General features: G+C 47.0%; 1 protein-coding gene across 1 annotated transcript in view; it reads left to right on the forward strand.

Annotated features, from left to right (window-relative positions):
- LOC310780027 (NLR family CARD domain-containing protein 3-like) overlaps positions 1-21,729 on the forward strand; it is a 35,197-nt gene that overhangs the window by 3,375 nt on the left and 10,093 nt on the right. The window contains exon 3 of the mRNA XM_083640563.1: positions 8,134-8,362. Within this exon, the coding sequence (XP_083496689.1) occupies positions 8,134-8,362 (229 nt within the window). The remainder of the gene's footprint in view (positions 1-8,133; positions 8,363-21,729) is intronic.

Here is a 21,729-nt window from a genome sequence, read left to right on the forward strand (position 1 = left end):
TACCATGTGTAAATGAAATTACACAGAAAGTAGACTAATTTGGTGGCTCAGTGGTTAGCACTATTGCATCACAGCAAGAAGGCCCCTGGTTCGAAACCGGCTCTGTCCCTTCCTGGGTGGAGTTTGCATGTTCTCCCTGTGTTCATGTGGGTTTTCTCCGGGTGCTCCGGTTTCCTCCCACCATCAAAGACATGTATGTTAGGGTTAATACTACTCCTGTCAGTGCCCCTGACCAAGGCACTGGCAAGATAACTGCATTTGGTCCCCGGGCGCTGCACTGTGGCTGCCCACTGCTCCTAGTTCTAGGAAGGTTCCTAGTAGAGGATGGGTCAAATGCAGAGGATGAATTTCCCCAAGGCGATAAATAAAGGATAACTTAACTTAACTTAACTTAACACAAGTTTTCCATCATTAACACATTCACTGCCAACAACGTGTAAACACGTTTTCAGAATCCAGCTGTTGACTGCCAACAACGTGTAAACACGTTTTTGGCATCGATTTTTTTTTTTTAACGGGGGGTTGTGCATCTAACCCTTTTACATATCTTATATAAGTATTGGACGTGTACAACGTGTACAACCCATTCCACCGACCCACTAAGTGGCGACAAGGAAGTAGGAAGGCAAGCAAAAAGCAGTGTGATCCATTTCCATTCTCATGAAAATGGATTGGCGGAGGCGCTTTCGTTTTCGCGTTGATTGCTGGCGGTGCGGGATTGCAAACTTGCATCGTGGATTGCGGATGGAGCACACTTTGAGGCACGCAGCGTAAATATGACCAGAGTCGCAGGGGCTTCATCGGAGCTCTCGGCCAGGGCTCCGGGAGGCGGGCGAGTCCAGCCGGGCTTCCTCAAAGAGCGGCCGCACAGACAGGCTCACACCCGCACAGCAGCAGCAAAGCAAACTGGTGACAAGCGGGGACTGCCCCCTAGTCCGACACCAAATTGGAAACAAATCCCATTCTAAAAGGCTTTTAGAATGGGATTTTCAACCCATTCTTTTTTGTTTCTTTTTCGCTATAATTTAGGGTAATTTAATTTCTATTCAGAAATTTATTTGAGAGGTCGAGAGTATGAGAAAGTGCATTTGCAAAGGTAGGAAAGTGCTTGTGACATGGCGCTGCAGCCAAAAAGAACGCCCACAGGAGGGAGGAGTTGAGCAGAGGGAAGTTTACTGCTGTTATGGAGGAAATTACTGTTCAAAACTATTGTTTAGGTCTTACTGATGCCAAAAATGAATGGTTAAAGTGACAGTTCTATCGAATTTCACAAAAAGCCGTTTATCTCTGAATATTTTTTCTGACGCTAAAACCATGCAGTATTCAACTGCTAATGCTTACATAACTACTAACTCTACAAACTAACTCTTTTAGACAGAGAAAGTACACATTCTATTAGTACTTTTGAGATATTGTATGTTCACAAACTCCAAGCAGAAAATAATCCTCGGCTCTTGTAAAATGAGCCACAATCCTCAAAAAACGGCTTGGCAGAAGCTACCTACAGCAAGAAAAAAACGTCTGGCAGTCAATGTGTTAACTTGCAGTAAAGGTAGTATATTGCAGCCTTTACAGTAATGTGCTTGCGCCGCCGTGCACACGTGTGTGTTTTACACATCATGAGAAAGTCATAGATAAGAAAGATTTGCATAGTTTGAAGATCTGAAAAAAAGAAATATTTGGAAAATAGCTGTGCTGTATCATGACTGCTGTGGTTATTAAGAGTTATTATGCAGGCCTGTGCACACATAAAACACAAAATGTTGTGAAGGAGGGGGGGGGGGGGGGGGGGGCTTGCTTGGGGGTTGTTAAAAGATAATTCCTGTTTTTCACCCCTCACACCTTATTTCCAGCTTAAAATATGATGTTTTACTCACCCAAATAACTTTGGTGTCATTCTGATCCCCCTAGAAGATATTCAGATCTGAGTAGAATCCTGGAACAGGCCAAAACGGGCCTAAACGGGCAGGGCCGATTTTACACTTCATGGGCCCCTGGGCTATTGATCTCTGCAGGGCCCCCCCCTCAAGCGGAAAAAATTTGAGTGTTTTTTTTTAACCTTTTTTAGCCGTATTTAAAGGAATATCTCATTTTAAATCAACATTAGGATTATACTGTTGTGATGTCATTATTCAGTATCTTCTTCTTTTCTCACTAACTTTCATGTCACCACCTGCTCTCCTGTCAGCATTCTAACTTACAAACACAAACTGTAGGTTTAGCCATCATGTTCTTTCATAAACAGCCTGATTGGAAAGAAAACATTGCCACTGAGATGTCACAACAAGCACTTTTATTATTATTATTTAGTATTTATTATTGCTGTTATTATTACAGTGCACACACACATTCTCACAATTATTGCACAAATCAATCAAGCAGTATTCAAGTCTGTTCGTACCTGAAATGTCTTCTTCCTGACTTTTGCCGTGGCAACGCGTTTGACTAGAGTGGTGAAGTCCAATGTTCTAACAATGTCACTTTCCAATGACATCAATGTCAAGTGGGTGAGCCTTTCTTGTCCCATTGTAGACCGTATCCTGTTCTTGACAAGCCCAAGTTTTGAAAAGGAGCGCTCTCCAGAGGCATTTGTTACAGGGAGAGTTAAGTAAATCCTGAAGACAATATCCACATTTGGAAAAACTGATGACAGGTTCCTCTTCCTTATTATTTGAAGCAAGTGCCGCACACTTTTATTGTCTTTGTTTTTGATGAATTCTTTGAATTGCACTATTTCATCTACAAATTCGGGAGCCCTCTCACAGGGTTCCATGTCGTTGTTCCGACCTCTCGCTGTTCCGACCTCCCCTCTCCCAGCCCCCATGCCTAAACTAACCTCCCCCAGACCCTAACCCAAAACCTAACCTCTCCCACCCCCACGCCTAAACCTAACCTCCCCCAGACCCTAACCCAAAACCTAACCTCTCCCACCCCCCACGCCTAAACCTAAGGTCGGCATTGCGAGTGGTCGGCATAGCGGGTGGACACCCTCTCACAGTGGATGTTATTACTCTGCAAAAAAAATTGAATGGCGTCAGTAAAAAAATTTTTTTTTGCGAAGACCCTGGACAGGGGGCCCAAAAAAAAAACATCAAGGGTCCCCAAATTTTTTTTTTTTTTTTTTTTTTTTGGGGCCCCTTGATGTCCCGGGCCCCGGGCTTCAGCCCGGGTAAGCCCGTTGGTAAAATCGGCCCTGTAAACGGGGCATACATCGTCCACATTGTAAATAACGTAAGGTTACATGATGTAACCATGGTTATCTGAGTAGAGGGGTTTACCCTCCAATACAGAGATATGAATATATCTTGTATGGGGAAAACCTGATTATTGGAATCAGGTGACGTGAATAATTACTTTAAGACAATCCACCTGTGGACGTGGTTCCAGCCGAGCTGATATAACCACCTGTTAACCACGCCCAACTCGACTAAAGTTTCGATTGAACGAATCCCCGAGCGGCCTCGAGCTGGAGGGTAAACCCCTCTACTCTGAGAACCATGGTTACATCATGTAACCTTACGTTCTCTATCGTCTATCGGGGTTTACCCTCCAATACAGAGATATGAATATATCTTGTATGGGAAGTGCTGTAAGACACACCGCGAGGGAATAGAGCAGCACCAGCTCCCCCAGGAGGCTGAATCGTGGGAGCTTCGAATGAGACGTCACCACCACCAAGAGTGCTCTACAAAATCAACAAGTGCATCAACAACTACAGTATATACAAATGTACACTATGTACAAAACCCCCCCAAAGTCGGCCAGCTCCGCCAGACGCAGGATGCTGCCGGTTCGAGCCCTGGCGCCAGACGCTACCGAGGGCGAGTTGGCCCCGCAAGTCGCGAAGGCTCAACAAGAGGGGTCAAGAGGCCACTCAGACCAGCCCACACTGTGCTGACTGACAGGGAAACAAAACCATAAGTCACTACCGCCGGGCTCCGCCAAGCACTCGTTCACTGAACGACGTGCCTGCAGCCACATTGAATTGGTAGAATCGAGCAAATGTGGAAGGGGCCGACCAGGTGGCCGCCTCGCAGATCTCACCGAGAGACGCACCGCGCCACGCCGTCCAGGACGTAGCCATGCCCCGGGTCGAGTGTGCCCGCACCCCCGAAGGGAAGGGCATCCCAGCCACCACATATGCCTGCTGGATAGCTTCCACAATCCAGTGGGAAAGACGGGTCTTAGACAGCGGCTGCCCCAGGCGGTCTGGCCTGAAACAGACAAACAACTGGTCAGTCTGCCTATGGCCCTGTGTCCGGTCCAGATACACTCTCAGTGTCCTGACCGGGCAAACCAGCGAGTGCCTGCACTCCCCTTCCTCTGTCAGAGCAGAGTAGAGGGACCGGAGTTCTATGGCCTGGCTCGGCTGAGGGATGGACAAGACCTTTGGAAGGAATGCAGGGTTTGGTCACAAGACTACCCCTGCCTCTTCAGGCAAAAATCTGCACAGGCCTTCATGCACTGAGAGAGCATGGACCTCCCCCACCCTCTTGGCCGTGGCCAGCGCCAACAGAAGGGCAGATTTGAAGGACAGCCACTTTAGGTCCACTGACTCCAGGGGCTCAAATGGAGGTGCCTCCAGAGCCGCTAGAACCAGCTCCAAATCCCATGGTGGGAGAGATGGCCTACTGCGTAGGCCGACGTGTCTCCTAGCGCCCTTGAGGAACTGAGATATCAGCTTGTCTACCTCCTCAGACAACCGATACTTCCCAACCCGAGCTGCCTTAATTGCCGCCACCATAGCCCTGAGGGTGGACGGCGACTTCCCGGCATCCAAAAGCCCTTGTAGGAACTGCAGAACGGCCGGGGCAGAGGATGTAAGCGGGTCAATCTGGTGCTCCCTGCACCAGGCCGCAAAGGCCCTCCATTTGAAAGCGTAGAGTGCTCTCGTCGATGGTGCCCGAGCCTCTTGCAGTGTATCGACCACCGAAGGAGACAGCCCCATGGCTAATGGTTCGGTCCCCTCAGGGGCCACGCCCATAGCTTGAGCCCCTGGGGAAAGGGATGAACCAGAGCACCTTGTGCCTGGGACAGCAAGTCCCGCCGCACTGGAAGCTCCCATGGGGTCCCGTCCAGCAGTGGCGGGATGTCCGAGAACCAGGTCATGTGTGGCCAACACGGGGCCACCATGACCAGCCTCATCACCTCCAACCGTACCCTCTGTAGGAGGGCCGGGAGGAGAACAAATGGGGGGAAAGCGTACAGCAGGACGCGTGGCCAAGGGTGAGCCAAGGGATGGACAGATGAGCCCGACACTGAACTTCTGAGCGTGCGAACAGGAGCCAGTCGTCTAGATAGTTCAGGATTCGTATCCCCTTCCATCGCAGAGGCGACAGAACTGCGTCCATGCACCTGGTAAAGGTGCGGGGAGCTAGGGAGATCCCAAATGGCAGGACCCGGAACTCGTACTCCTTGCCGTCGAAAACGAACCTGAGGAACCGCCAATGCCCTTCCCAGATCGGAAATTGGAAGTAGGCATCCTTCAAATCTATGGTGACAAACCAGTCCCCTCTGTCGATGGACTGTCGCACCCTTGGGATTGTCAGCATCTTGCAAGGCAGACGCCTGAGATGTCTGTTGAGACCCCTTAGATCTAAAATAAGGCGTAGTCTCCCATCCTTCTTGGGGATGAGGAAATACCGGGAGTAAAATCCAGCCTGTTTGTTGCCCTGAGGCACCTCCCTGATGGCTCCCTTCTCCAACAGGGTAGAAACCTCGGCCTGGAGCACTGCCTTGTGCTCCACGCCCACCACCGTGACAACCGTTGGGGTCCTCGAGGTATGCACCTTAGCCAGTGCGGCATCGAGCATTTTACAGTCCCCCGTTGGAGTAGCCGGCCCCAGCACTGGGCTGGCCGGGAACAAAAGAGCTGATATGGCTTGGTCCAGCTGAGGCAATGGGCCACAGCCCACCTTACCCCTATCCTGCATGGCAGACAGCCGTCTGTTCGTAGAGGTAAAGGAGAGTGCAGCCATGGGTGTTGCAAACCCAGCCTGCATTAGGTTCTCCACTTCCGGGAGGAGAGGCACCTCAAATGGCACCTCCGGACCTGGCGTGTCCTCATCATCGAAGCGCGAGGGAGGAGGGGCTTGGCCCGCGGCGGGCTCAAGTCCCAAAGCTTGGGAAGCCCTGACCATCAGACCCTGGAATTGCTTGCGTTCACTGGTCTGTTCGCCCTCTGCGACGGACCCCTCAGTGAGGCCCCGTCATCTGATAACCCCTCTATGTCGACATCCTCCTCGACATCCTCCTGATCACCAGCCTCAATCCTGATGCTGTCATCAGGTAAAAATGTCCTAAGTAAGGGAAAGGGGCGGGGATCCACTGAGGAACCACCCCCACTCCCCACCGCTTTAAGGCGCTTAACCTGCTGGGGCGGAGCAGACTGTGCTACAGCAACCCGCCTGCGCTTAACCCCAAACACACAAAGCCGAGCCTCCAGGGATCGTGCTGGCAAAATGAAGCAATCCATACAGGAGGAGGGATTAACAACCGCTTCAGAGGCATGTTCTTCTCCCAGACAACGCACACACACATCATGCCCATCTTCAGTGGGCAGCTGCACTCCACACACCACACAGACATGGCTCATAGATGCCATAGCTTCCTTTCCTTTTAATGATTTTATTTTGAAGGAAGAGAGGAAGTGCTAAGCCAGTGTAACTGCGCTTGCTGCCAACTTGACACGCATGCACAGTCCACCAAACCTCGCGATAGGCCCCGCCCTCGCGAGACTAACAACACGGAAGAGCTCTAAAAGTTGTAGCTCCAGTCTGTGTGTTTTGGTGTGTTTTTGTGTACCGTTGTTAATGCCCGGGCTATTGTTCGCCAGACAGAAGCCACGGCCAGAGAGAGAGAGAGAGATAGAGAGAAAGCTGACAACGAGCTCTCGTTGTCCTGATTAGGGAGCCGAGAGAGGACCAAGCGCCGCAGGACACGGAAGCCTCCAGAAACCTGGAGACAATATGTCAGCGCCGAGGAAGTTGTGTTTAACATTATATAGGAGACGGACAACACACTCGCGGACCTGCTCTCACTGTCCAGTTACGGAGCCGAGAAACAAGACCTAGCGCCCCAAGACATGGAAGCCTCCAGAGACCTGGAGACAATATGTCAGCGCTGAGAAAGTTTGTGCTCACCCCGACAACAGCCGCCACGAGAGGCAATCGTCCTCTCTCCCACCACCGAAGGTAAGAGGCAAGGCTGTTTACGAGAGAGTCAGAATAGAAGATTAGATTAGATTTTTGATTGTCTCAGACAGAGGGACCACACGTCACACTGCTCCAGTGAAATCGAAAAAGTCGAGTTGGGCATGGTTAACAGGTGGTTATATCAGCTCGGCTGGAACCACGTCCACAGGTGGATTGTCTTAAAGTAATTATTCACATCACCTGATTCCAATAATCAGGTTTTCCCCATACAAGATATATTCATATCTCTATGCTATGTAACGAAGCTCCATGCTGCCGGCAGCCTGCTCTGTTTGCTGTCCGAGTGTCCGTCACATAGATAACACCTCCCGCTTTATCTCCCACTGCTGTTTGTAATCGATATATGGCCTTATTCCATACGAGCGGCAATTGAATTGAATCGTCCATAATCTTGAAATCAGATCGTATCTATGATAAGCTAGGCTGCTAAGCTACACAACACAACAGACGGAGTCCACTATGACCTGCCCCGGATGTGCTTCAGAAGAAGCAGTGAGAAGCGCTTCTGTTTGGTAACAGAAGAAGAAGAGAAAACCACAGAAGAAGTCGCTTTACGCCCAAAACGTTTACGCCCGTTTTGGCCAGTTCCAGGACTCTACTCAGATCTGAATATCTTCTAGGGGGATCAGAATGACACCAAAGTTATTTGGGTGAATAACACATCATATTTTAAGCTGCAAATAAGGTATGGCGTGTAAAAAACAGGAATTCTCATTTAACCAACATTTGGGACATAATTAAATTTGTGTCTGAGATTTTGTTTTGTTTTGTTGGACGAACGTAACTTTCGTTTCGTAATTTTGTCGTTTTAGCGATCATGTTAATTTCACATATTTGTGTGAGATCACGTTGGATGAATCTGATGTTGTTATTCCCAATTTTAATAAGAAAGTTTAATTCAAATATTATTGTGTTCCAGCTGCTTGAGGAGAACATCATCACATTTGTGAAGAAGGAGCTGAAAATGATCCAGAAGGTTCTGAGTCCAGAATCCCCAGAATGCCTAAAGAGTCAGAGGGAGGATGAGGAGGAGGTGGACGATGAGGCAGAAGAGCAGAGGAGGAGCAGCACAGAGGCTTTTCTAAACATCACGCTGCTCTTCCTGAGGAGAATGAAGCAGGACGAGCTGGCTGACTCCCTGCAGAGCAGTAAGACGCTTTAATGTTAAAGCTTTAACAGCTTTAACATGATCAGTGTTGGGAAAGTTACTGAAAATTAGTTAACGTTAGGCTACTACTTCTCTCAAAAAGCAATTGAATTACTTTAAAATGACTGCATAATAAAAGTAGCCTAATTAGTTACTAGGGGAAGTAATGTTTGAGTTACTTTGTCTTATAAATTCACACTGAAAGCGGAGTCTATCTTGGAGTCTATCTTGGCAAAAGCAGTAATTTAGCATTTTGCAAATTGGGGGTGTGCCCCAATTGGTATGCATTGGTATTCTCCCTCCTGCGCAAAATGCCTGTGCGGCTGTCGCAAAAGCTTTAAATGGGTGTTGTTACAGTGAGAATTATGCAGCCCACACATTGGTTTGATTCATGTAAAGGCCAGACTCTGGGCATTACATCAATCTGACCAATCAGATCACTTCCCTCTCTCACTCCCTTTATACCCTTTACAAGGTGGAGAACCCAACACACATCTGTAATCAATCATATTATCAAAACATTTTCACCTCATACTTTTCACATTAAACACCCAAATAATGTTATTTTTTCAACATGTCCTCCAACTTATATGACCATATATCACGTAGCGCTGCAATACGACCCACGTATGCTAGACTAGCGCCCCTCAGTGGCAGAGAAAATGTACTACGCTACTTCCGCACAAAAGCAAGTTGAAAGCAAGTTGAAAAAGCGAGTTTTATCGACTTGTATTCCAAAAAACAAGCTGACAAAGAATTAAGAGTACTTCAGTACTTCAGTCTCTCTTTTTTATGTGCACTCAAGGGAATATCAAACAGATGTTGTCTATTCATTTTAAGAATGGAATTTGAATGAATTTGCCGATACATGCTGTATCTCCATCGCATCATATACCAATAACATTGTATTCTTTATCAAACAAAATACTTGGTTAATATATTGTGTTAACCTTTTATCCTTTCAAAATTATGCTTCAGTTTGTCCATAATAGTCTAGGGAATCTCTGAGAAAAAATTACTCAACCTTAAACTAATTGCAACAGAAATTATTGTTGTTGTATTCAGCTCTTGAAACCTTCCAATTTAACATACTAAAAATCCCAGAAAATCCCAGTAGTGGAACATTGTCAAAATTGGCGTTGTCTCCACAAAGGAGGTGATGTTTTCGGTGCCGTTTGTCTGACCGTTTGTCTGTTAGCAGGAGGATTACGGCAAAACTACTGGGCCGATTTTCATGAAACTTGGTGGAAGGGTTTAGCAGGGGCCAAGGAAGAACCCATTACATTTTGGAGTGGATCCGATCCGATCCGGGTCGGGTCAATGGAGGGGGCGGGGCTAGGGAAAAGGGTCCGTTGCTAGAGATAGGAAGGTCGTAGAGAGTCTTGATTCGAGAGGTGGGTAGGGGGCATGGACAGGTGTATCGAGGGGGAGTGTATGTGGGAGGTGGGAGGGGGTGTGGTCAGGGAAGGGGCAGGGCTAGGGAAAAGCCCTACCAAACATATTGTAACATAACCAACAAAACAAACAACATAAAAAAGTTAAGCATGGCTAATGTGTTCTAATGTTACAGTTAGTGGAAAAGGGTGAGTTTCATGCACATCTTGTTCCCTCAGACAGCCATCGCAAACCATAACTTCTTAGTCATGTCATTCACGAGTCTCGCATTGGAGGCATTTGTCAGTGATTTCGGCAAGGCACAGCGCAAGTTGTAGCTCAAACATGCAGACAAGTGGACAGGTAGGCTAAGTGTTCTCCATATGCGAAGGTTATGGTTAAGTTGACCGCCATTTATTAGCATAATATTTATTATTGTTAGCAATGACAGTCATTCTCTGTTTCCATTCAAAGTAGGCTAGCTTAATAAGCACTTTACTAGTTCACTAATAGCGTACTAATAGGTATAGCTTAATAATAGCTTACTAGCTAATTCCTAGCACTTACTACTACTTATTAGCAACTAAGCTTAACTAAGCACTAAAAGATTTTATGATACTAGGAATCTTGCGCGCTCGATTCCTAGGGTGGAGACTGGAGATAATGCACCACTTGTCCTTTTTCCATACTTATACTCCCACCACTTATGGCCCATTTCCACCGCAGGTAGTAGCGCCGGTCACGCTCCACTGGACTCGATAAATGGTCTCATTCCACAGGTAAAAACCTGGACAGCCCCGGTTGAGTTGGAGTTGAGTTGTGCTACTTTTGGTCCCTGCTTCTTTGGGGTTCTAGGGCTACCGGTACCATACGGTGACGTGAAAACATTATAGACGACTGATTGGTCAGGCAGAATCGTGTTTACTCTGTCTATCTACAATGCAATGCTGCATACCAGTTTAGTGGGCTTAGCTTCTCTTCTGTTATGTTATTTCCATCAGTCTTTTGTGTTGCTGCCTTCGCCTCTGGTGAAATAAAATGGTGGCGGTGGTTTAAATTGTTTTGAGAGAGAAAAAGTGCAGCTGCTCAGGAAGCCCTTGTAGTTGAGTGCAGCGTCGGCTCCGCTAGGCCGCAGGCGCTTTGGTGAAGCCGCGGTCTTGCCTGGTGAGAGGCCACCGGGGTAGAGGCTTCACTCTGTAGCGCAACCCCCGCCCCTCGCGCAGCACATGCATGTGAGTTTGACTAACAACAAAGTGATATCCATTCTCCTGGCCGATTGTCACATTTGCCCACTGTAGGTGCACTGTAGGTCATTTAGAGGCACCAGTATTTCATAAACAGTTTAAAAGTTCTGTGGATGGATTTAATTTTAACGTTATGTTATAGCCTACTTCGGCTATAGGCGGAGGACAGATATGCGGTCGCTATGACGACCAGCTGTGGGCGGGGGTGGGCGGGGGCAGATGATCGGCGTTCGAAGCAGAACATCCATCGGGCCGAAACGAGTAGAGCCGAGTGGTGACGAGCTGTGCAGGGCTGTAAAATGTGGTGGAAATGAGCCATTATAAAGCCTCACAATTGCTCGAGTGACAAGTCAAGTCAAGTCAAGTTTATTTATATAGCCCTAATTCACAAGCATGTCTCAGAGGGCTTCACAGAAAGTATGTCTAGCTAATTCTAGCTGACACAACAGTAACATGAATATACAGAATAAAGATAACATTTGAACAATTGATAATATAGAAAAGATAGGAATGAGGGGAGAGCAGAGGAGAGCGCAGGAGAAGGGAGAATAGCAGGGGGAATGTGAGAGAGTGATGGGGTGGGGAGGGTATAGGAGGTGGGGAAGGAGCAAGAGGAGAGAGCAGGAGAGGGGAAGGGAGGGGAGGTGTGGGGGAGAAGAGAGCAGGGGGAGGGAGGAGGTGGGGAGAGGATGAGCAATATAGACGGAGGAGAGGGGGGAGGTGGGGAGAAGATAGGAATGTGGAGGAGGAGAGAAGGAGAGATGGGGATGCAGGGGAGGGAGAGCCAGGGTAGAGAAGCAGGGGGAGCGTCCCACATCCCCCCCCCCCCCCCCGAGAGGACAGAGAGGAGGAGAGAACAGAGAAGGAGAGGTGGGAGGGTGCAGGGGAAGGAGTGCAGGGGGAGAGGAGGAGAGAACAGAGAAGGAGAGGTGGGAGGGTGCAGGGGGAACGCGGGAGGAGGAGGCGGGGGAGGGAACAGACCTCCCCCCCCCCCCCCCGAGAGGACAGAGAGGAGGAGAGAGCAGAGAAGGAGAGGTGGGGGGTGTAGGGGAAGGAGTGCAGGGGGAATGTGAGAGAGGGGAGAGGACAGGGAGGAGGAGAGAACAGAGAAGGAGAGGTGGGAGGGTGCAGGGGAGGGAGAGCAGGGGGAACGTGGGAAGTGGCGGCGGGGGAGGGAAGAGCATGGAAAGAGAGGGGGCGGGGGGGGGAGTGGGAAATGTGGGAGAGTGGGGAACAGGAGGGGGAAGAAGGGAAAGGAGCGGGGGAAAGAGAAAGAGAGGGGGGGGGGGGGGGGAGATCAGACAACTGACTACTCTAAGCATTAACCAGAGCTAGCTGGGGCATAGTATCTAGCTAGTCTACAGCCTAATCTGGCCTATCCTACTCTGCTCTAGTCTGATCTTTGCCTGAACACTATAACAGGTCAGCCTTAGGCTGTAGCTAATCTATCGCCTACCTAAACTGTTCTAAACCAACCGGCAGCCCTCGACCAGTGATGAAGAGCACCGATGCCCCCCGCCCCGGCCCCCCGCCCACATAAGGCGTGGGAGAGAAGGCCGGCCGGGACACAGCGGCGTCCCCACACCCCCAGTGAACGCAAGAAAACCTTTCCACCAAATGGATTGCCCCAGTGACTTGGCTTGGCTGAGGAGGAACCTTGTGAGGTCGTTGTGCTACAGTGATGTCATCACTGATGACATCACAATTGCTCAAGTGACATCACTGATGACATCACAATTGCTCAAGTGACATCACTGATGACATCACAATCAGTGCTGTAGTGGTAAAAAAAAAAGTGGGTAAACTATACTTTTGACTCGAGGCAGCTTTCTTACGCGGCACCGGCAGTGTTATAACGGCGGATAAATAAGCTTCCGTGACCGATATACAAGACAAAATATGAGAGTATATAGAACAACTTAATCTGAATCATATAGCCCTATAAGGTATATCAGGGGGTTCCCCCACATTTCTGAGTAGCCAGCCAGATAGAAAAAGTAGCTGGCTATGGGATGGGCCTTGCCCCTCAAGGGGGGTCCGGGGGGATTCTCCCCCGGAAGATTTTTTTTTTACATTTTAAAGTAAAATTCATCAACCTGGTGCATTTGAGAGCAAAATGAACTACACACATCTCTAATGTGTTGTGACTTTACAAATAATTAGGCCTAAACAATCAATATAAAATGTATTTATTGAACATTTGTTGAATTTCTCCAGGTATGAAAAGTTAAATTATACAGTAGGTAGCCTACTTTAAAGGACCTTGTATGAACCCAGTATATACAGTTTGAAGAGTAATATAGTTCTCTCTCTCACACACACTGTACCTGTGATTGTCAGCTTCAGCTTTATAGCTAAAAGTATGTAGACAGATTGAATCTGTGATTCTTGAATACCAATATATAATTCAAACTGTCCACAAACACATTGGGCAAGGATAGGTAGACAACATACTGTACATGGAAATAAAAGTGGTTCTGCCACTCTGGCCACTAAATTTTAGTCAGCCAATATTTATTTATACAGATCTCGGCACAACAAACACCAGTATGTTTCTAGATAGTTTTCAACATGGTCGTATTATATTGGCTTTATACAGTAGCACCTGGACTATTCAAGTCGACTCGCACGCACCTAATGTTACAAACTTTACTTGATCAGAGGGAAATCAATCATGTTTCTTACACCAGTGATTCACTCTTCAGTTGTAAAACGGTGAGCCTATATGATTTTCCCCACTCCGGACACACATTTTTAACCAACCTTACCTATGTTCAGCTCTCCAAATGCGCATTGAAGGCGGAAAAACCGGTGCAAAAGTGACCGCTATTGTGGCCAGAGAGAAAATGAGCGCAAATTGGCAGCTACGCTTGTCCAACGATAGCATAGGCACGCCGTTATGGCGTGCAAACTCGCTGACAAGTGCAAAAAGCGGATAGCACTTTTATCAAGATAGAGCCCCATATGTTTGACTGGAGACCCTGTCTGGTTTTCATAACGACAACATGGCAAGTTGGAGAAGTTAACGTTACTTTGTCGGTGTAAATGTGCATTTCTGTCAGCAGAACAACGATCATAAAGGCAGTATGGATTATACCGGACACAGTGGCGGACTGCATAATCGGCACGTCGGGCAAATGCCCGGTGGCCTGGCCTGGCCTGGCCTGCAAAAAAAAGAGCAGGCCAGGCGCCGCCTACTGGTTTACTAGTGGTTTTATTACTTTATTCAGGTTTAAAGTTGGTGCATCTCATTGTAAAATTGGACTTGGCCCAAATTGGGCTTCAAACGGCCCAAATTGGGCTTCAAACGGCCCAAATCTGGCTTTAAACGACCCAAATTGGGCTTCAAACGGCCCAAATCTGGCTTCAAACAACCCAAATTGAGCTTCAAACGGCCCAAATTTTTCGCCGCCGCCCTTCGGACGCCGGCACGCGCGTCGGCCCGTATCGGCCTGGCCTGCTTGGTATCTAATGCCCGGCCTGAATTATGATCCCAGTCCGCCCCTGACCGGACATGTATTACAATATTTCAATCATTAGAGACCAGTGGGTAAAATTTAACAAGCAAGCTTTAGTCACTAATGGCATGGCGACTGATTTTGGCATAATGACTGACTGGTAAGATGACCCTCTTCTTGTGGTGAGAGAGGAGGGCATCTGCTCAGACTAGAATAGAGAACCCCCCCTCTTCTTGTGGTGAGAGTGGAGGGCATCTGCTTAGACTAGAATAGAGAATCCCCCCGTAGGGAATTCTTCAGGAGTCAGGACGTTGGTGGTGGACTGAGGAGGTGGGTGGGGCGAAACACAGCTCCAGGGAAGACGATCAGCCCAAGATACGCCCAGCCACTGAGGTGAACAATCCAGAAGAGGATGAGGACGGGACGACCACGGCTATACTGCTCACATCCTCTTCGATGATTGGCTCAGCAGATGGAGATGTATGACATCCCAGATGACATCACAGCAGCGAGTATGACATCACCGATGACAATGTTTTGACAGATGACATGGGCTGATTGGCTATTGAGGATTGGGTGACGGTGCCATATATGGTGGCGTGACTGGATCTTCATTCGTGAAATTTGGTCGAGACCCCCATTTGTTAAGTCTGCTGGTTGCACAACACTGTATTGTCTGATAGAAGTGCTGACCAGTTAGTTACTGAGCTAACGTTAGCTGCTGCTATGCTAACGTTACAGGTATCAGCCAGAAAGACTGCTATTCGCCTCCTGTGTGAAACGGTGGCAGTTTAGTTTGGTTCAAAGTGAGCGACTGTGTTTCTAGCCTGTGTGATTATTAATCACAGGTATTAATCACTGTTTTGTTTTTCAATATTTTATTTTCAAGACAGACTCAGACACAGGAAAAGAAAGGAAGGAAAAAATACAAACATCAACATTCAACATTCAACATTACAATGTGGTGCTACCAGCCGCATAAGGTGCTTATGTATTTGTAAGAGATAATGTGTGGGATCCCACACAAGGGGTCCATGAGATACCCGCCGAGCGAGCCATCGATTACCCCCAACCTCAGTCTACGGCAACCATTTTAGGGCATCCTCCTCCCTCAGAGTATTGGCTATCATTCCTCAGTCTAAGCGTTGTCAGTTCTTGTGTCTCATAGTAAACCGCATCGGGTGTGCTCTGAAACGCCTTTAGTCCTCACACGAAAACATTGTCATTCTTCCTGCAATACTGTTTCACTCCTCACACGTCAGTCATCGCATATTATGCCGTCACTCGTCAGTCCTCGTTCCAAACTCCATCAGTTATCATAGCTCATACAAAACCTCTGTCAGTCATCAGTCCTCGTTCCTCAGTTATCATAGCTCATACAAAAACTTATCCTCTGGTGGTAGGGTTATTTTGTAGGCCTTAGAGTATCAGTCAAATATTTTGGCCCAGAATCACGTTAATGAAGGGCAGAACCAGAAGGCATGAGATAGTGTGCGTGCCACCTGGCATCTGTCACACAGTGGCAAGACAGAAGGGAAGATCCTATTTATGCTTGAGTAGTGAAGACGGTGAGTGACTTTAAATTGGATCAGCTGGTGTCTGCTATTAACTGAGCAGAGTTGTACCACAGACAGACTAAATCAATACCAAGTTCCCCCTGCCATGCTTCTCTAATCCTCTTAGTAGAGGCTGTGTTGCAGTTGACAAACAGACATACAAATCTAGAGATAAGATCCTAGTGAGGAGGGCTCAGCAATACATTGAAAAAATAATGTTCATTTGGGAGCACTTCAAACGTGTGAATCATGGATCGAACATAATTTCTTAGTCGGTGATTCCATAACCAGGAACATGCGTTTTGTTAACGCAGTCACTCATTGTTTTCCCGGTGCAACAACTACAGACATTATCCAGATACTCCCGTCTGTCCTGGCTTCACTTCCCCCATCCATACAGAAAATAGTCCTTCATGTTGGTTAGAATGATGTCGATAAACAACACTCTGAACTGACAAAGAAAAACTTTTTCGTGTTGTTTGACCTACTTGCCAAGTCTGGTAAATAAATTTTTCTCTCCGGCCCCATTCCCACTTTGCGTCACGGCAACATGAGATTCAGTCGCCTGCTGGCTCTCCACACCTGGCTCCAATCCGCCTGTGCCTCCCGTAACATCACACACATCCATAACTTTGACTTGTTTTGTGAGCGTCCCTCCTTTTTCGCTCCAGATGGCCTCCACCCGAACGCACTGGGAGTAAAAATGCTCTCAGCTAACGTCCATCATGCCTCTGTCGTCCAACCCTCCATGTCGCCCCGTCCGTGACTGCCCCCCCCCCCCCCCCTCCCCCGCGCCCACTGGTCATTCCCGGTCAGCCTCCTCTTCGCTCTCCTGGCTCACCTGCTTTAGCACCCCCTCATGGCCAGGTAGTCTCATTACGCCTCCTCCTTCTCGCTCTCTTACTGCAATTACTCCTGTTCACTTCACTGACTTCATACACTACTCAACACTACCCATCAACCCAACCTCTCCGATTCCCATCAGCTCTGATAATTTGGTATTATTCAATTTCGTCTGTTTCCCGCCCCCGTCGCCCCGCCATTTCTCATCACCGTGCCAATATTTTTCGTATCAATAAGGGTATAAACAAAAATAACCACATACCAACTACTCTTGTCCCTTCTCCCACACCCCCTCAGCCCTGTCATAATTGTAGTATAGCGGGTGGACTCAGCCCACGCTCTCTCTCAATCTCTTCACTTTCTTGCCCTCATTGAGACTTGGATCAAGCCAGAAAACACTGCCACTCCAGCTGCTCTCTCCTCTGCTTTCTCCTTCTCTCAGACCCCCAGAGCCTCTGGGCGTGGGGGTGGCACGGGTCTTCTAATTTCTTCCGAATGGTCCTGCACGGTTACACCTCTCATCTTTCCATCTCCTCCTTCGAATCCCATTCAGTTACCGTTTCCCTACCTACCAAACTCATCATCATCACCACAATCTACCGCCCGCCCGGACATCTTGGCTTATTTCTTGATGAATCAGATCAGAATCAGAATCAGAATCAGAAAGACTTTAATGATCCCCGGGGGGAAATTGGGACAAGTTACAGTAGCTCGCTCACAGAACACACATAGCATAAAATAAACAGTAGTAAATGCGATATTAAGCAAAATAAGCAGAATAAGAACACAACATAGCATAGAATAACAGTAGTAAATGCGATAGAAGCAAAAATAAGTAGAATATGTCTAAGTAAGCAAAATACGTAGAGTAAGTATACATTCCATGCCAATTATCATTATTGCACCCTGGACTTATATTAAGTCGGCTTGCCCTATACGTTACACGTGGCTCAGCCAGGCACAGTTAACCTATCGGCTGGCTCAGTCTCAGGGAGACTGAGCGTCTCCGAGGTGCTCTTTTAAGAGAGGCATTAAATAGACCAATGGCCACAGGCAGGAATGATTTCCTGTGCCTCTCCGTATTGCATCTAGGTGGAATCAGTCTCTCACTGAACGTACTCCTGTGTTTGACTAGTAGCACCCGTGGAGTGGGTGCGAGTCATTGCTCATGAGCGTAGCCTGGACAACGTTCTCTTCTCTGACACCGCAGTCAGAGAGCCCAGATCCAGCCCCACAATGTCCCTGGCCTTACGGATCAGTTTGTTGAGTCTGTTGGCATCCAGACCTATGAAATGGACACCCTCCTCTCCCTCTTTCCAGAGGACGGCACCCAACTCATTCTCATGAGGTATTTTAACGTCCAGACGTCAACGCTGCACTCTCCCTCCTTTCTTAACTTCTTTTCATCTTTCGACCTCTCCCTCTCTGCTTCTCCTCCTACTCATAAGGCTGGTAACCTGCTTGACCTTGTCTTCACCCGTTCATGCTGCAACCTCTAACCTCACTGTCACTCCCCTCCCTGTATCCGACCATTACTTTATAACCTTCTCCCTCCCGATCTCCCTCCCCACCTCCCATCCATCATCCTCTCACTCTATTACCACCCGACCTAATCTCAAAACTCTCTCACCTATGTCCCTCTCCTCTGCTGCCCTCTCCCTTCTTCCCTCTGCTGAGCAATTCTCTCTCCTCTCCACTGAAGAGGCCTCCAATACTATCTCATTGTCTTTCTCCTCTGCTCTTGATTCCCTCTGCCCAATCACCAACAAACCCGCTCGATCCTCTCCCGCTGCTCCTTGGCTGACTGAACCCCTCCATACTCCCTCCCCTCCCCCACCTCTTCCCTCTCTGGCGACGACTTCCTATCCTTCCTCACTAAGAAGGTTGCTGACATCAACTCTTGTTCCCCCCATCCAGTCACTCATAACACTACTCCTATCTCTAACCCTAATTTGCCACCCTCTACTTCCGGTCTTCCTTCCTTCTCTCCTCTCTCCTCCTCCTCCAAAGTACTTAAACTCATAAAATCAAACCATGCCACCTCCTGCCCCTTGATCCTATCCCTTCCTCTCTTCTACAGTCCATCTCCTCCGACATATCCCCCTTTCTCACTACCCTCATTAACTCCTCTCTGTCCTCTGGTGTTTTTCCGGCTGCCCTAAAGACTGCTAGGGTGAAACCACTACTTAAGAAACATTCCCTTGACCCTACTGAAATCCAAAACTACCAACTCATCTCTCTCCTATCTTTCATCTCAAAAACTCTCAAACGAGCAGCATGTTCAGGATGTAAAGGATGTTCAGTAAGGTGGCTGTTGCGTCTTGCACGCCTCTTTTCGCTCTATAAGCAGACTGAAAGGGGTCGAGCAAGCTCACAGTTTTTATTAAGAGTTCTGCTTTTACCAACTTCTCAAACTGCTTCATAACCAGTGAGGTTAGGGCAATTGGCCTGAAATAATTTTGAGTCTTGGGGTTGATGTCTCTTTCTGCGATTACAATACCTTCACAGTAAGATGATCAGCTACAACATCAGTCAGTTACTGGGGAAACTCACAATGCAAATATGGGGGACGTAATGACAGTATAGTAATCAAATACAGTATGTAGCCTAATTATTGTTAGCTAGGAATATTGTACACTTTGTACCTTCTAGCATGCTTTGGACGCTCCCACAGCTCACACACTTCCCGACCTCCACAATGTGTCCCTACCAATGTCAAAGTCAAACCTACGCCCTTGGTTCCACTCATAGTCCAGGGCCTTAGTATAGGGAGATATCAGGGTCAGTTCACGCAGATTTGTGCAAAAGCACAACATTTGGCTCAGATATAGCCCATGGCATGCTCTATTGATTTAGCGAGGGCGAGATCCTCATGGCGCCTGTTGCAGGTCCCGAGTGTGAGACTGCAGTGCGTGCATACAGAAAGGATTTTTCCGTTAAAACATATACGAGAAGTGGACACGGCAACGTTAGTTGTTTACCCATGCATTTCTCACGGTAGAATCTAGTAAAGTCCACAAGTTAGTCTTTTGTCTTCGTTTCATAGTGTCTCTTATGTTTTCCTTTTTCAAAGTATCACATTTTCAAATTCACATATTCCAGAAAGCATCAAAAACACAAAATACATACTTCAAATAGACTATCAGTATCACAAATAAACTCAAAATTACATTCTCAAATTCGTGTAATATATTCTGAATTACATTCAGTAAATGGCTTTACTTGGTATTATAATACCTTTCACACTAGTCACAACCATTAGGACTGTATATAGAAGTAATAAACAAAGTAAATCTACGAGGTAGCATGTAAACAAATGAATCAATAAGGGTTAATGCAAATCAACATTATCTACCGTCTATGAAAATAAACCTTCCAACATGGTAATACTTAACAAAACTCGAATATGCAATGCTATATTATAAAAACTGGAGCTTTACATTGAAAATAAAAGAGTACAGGAACTTAGAATCACAGTGAAATGGAAGGGAAAGATGGCAGTGATTGACTTGTGAGACCCAGGCATGTAATGTCAATCTTAATCCTAAACATAACACAACTGAAACACTGCTAAACATTTACATTATTTTTCGCCAGCATTTAGGGTTCCTTCCATTTTCGGGATATTTGGGGTGCTTATACATAACACCAACCTGTTAAAACAGGTGAAAGAAGTGGACACGGCAACGTAGTTGTTTACCGATGCGTTTCTCACAGCAGAATGATGAAGCCCAACGAGAGTGTAGAGGGTAGTGAGAGTACTTCCGCTGCCTTGCCCCACTCCGCTACACACCGCTGCCGCCTACTGGTCAAAGTGAATATTGAGTCCTTGGAGGATCTGATTAAAATGAGCAATGATGCTGCTGGGATACAGCAAAAAAAAAAATCTGACCTATTTTAGCTATTTCGGCCTTTTTAAAGTGTCTGACTGGCAGACTGTGTACATATCACACTCATTTCACTCTAAACTTCCAAAACACCCAGTAATGATGTATGGATTAGTTCCAGGCTGAATCAGTATATAGGTTCCAACATAAACACACTTTTCACATTTTATATCTGACTCCAATTGACTGAAATCAGTCTAGCGACTGAGCACTTTAATCCCTGTAATTCTTCTCTTAAAAGGATAGTTCAGTTTGTTTGAAGTGGGGTCCTATGAGGTTCTCTCATACAGTCAGTGTACTGGGTAAAGCACTCTGGATGCATCGTGCACCGAGATAGGAGAACTGCACTCCAGCTGCAACAGGCACAGAGAGCTGTCTGCTGAGTGTGAAGGGGCCATGAGCAAAAACGTAAAAAACAACAGAAAATACATAAAATGCTTCAATTCACCTGGCGTAATGCAAGTCTCCACAAGCCCTGAGATGCCAAGTTGACTTGAAACGATGTAATTTACACCCTGTTTTTAGCTCAAATCATCACTGTAGCAAGGTTGTACGCTAGTTGTTGTACTTTCAGCTGCTAGCTCCAGTGACGATCATCATCAAACTTCCCCTGTTGATTACTTAAATTAAGACAAAAAAAATGTAATACAAATTTTCTGAAATGTTATGTTTAAATATGGAAATTTACAGAAAACGAACCCATTAGGCCAGTCAATATAGGAAGAAAAAGAGCATCTAACCCCGAACAAATTGATACAAAAGGTTTTTCAATGGATTCTGGTATATTGGGCATGTTAAATAACATACTGAAAATCTAACTCCTGGAAAGGGGTCAGTTTAATAGAAATTGAGATATCTGCCATCTCGCCGGCTCGGGTGCTCTCGCTAAATCAATAGACGCGGGCTACATGTCAGCCAAATTTGGTGCTTCTGCACAAATTTGCGTGAAAATATCCCTAAGGGCCTGGGGTATCTGAAATTAGACAAATAGATTCCCGTTGTGATG

Source organism: Poromitra crassiceps (assembly GCF_964638095.1).
Source record: "Poromitra crassiceps genome assembly, chromosome: 7".
NCBI lineage: Eukaryota > Metazoa > Chordata > Actinopteri > Beryciformes > Melamphaidae > Poromitra > Poromitra crassiceps.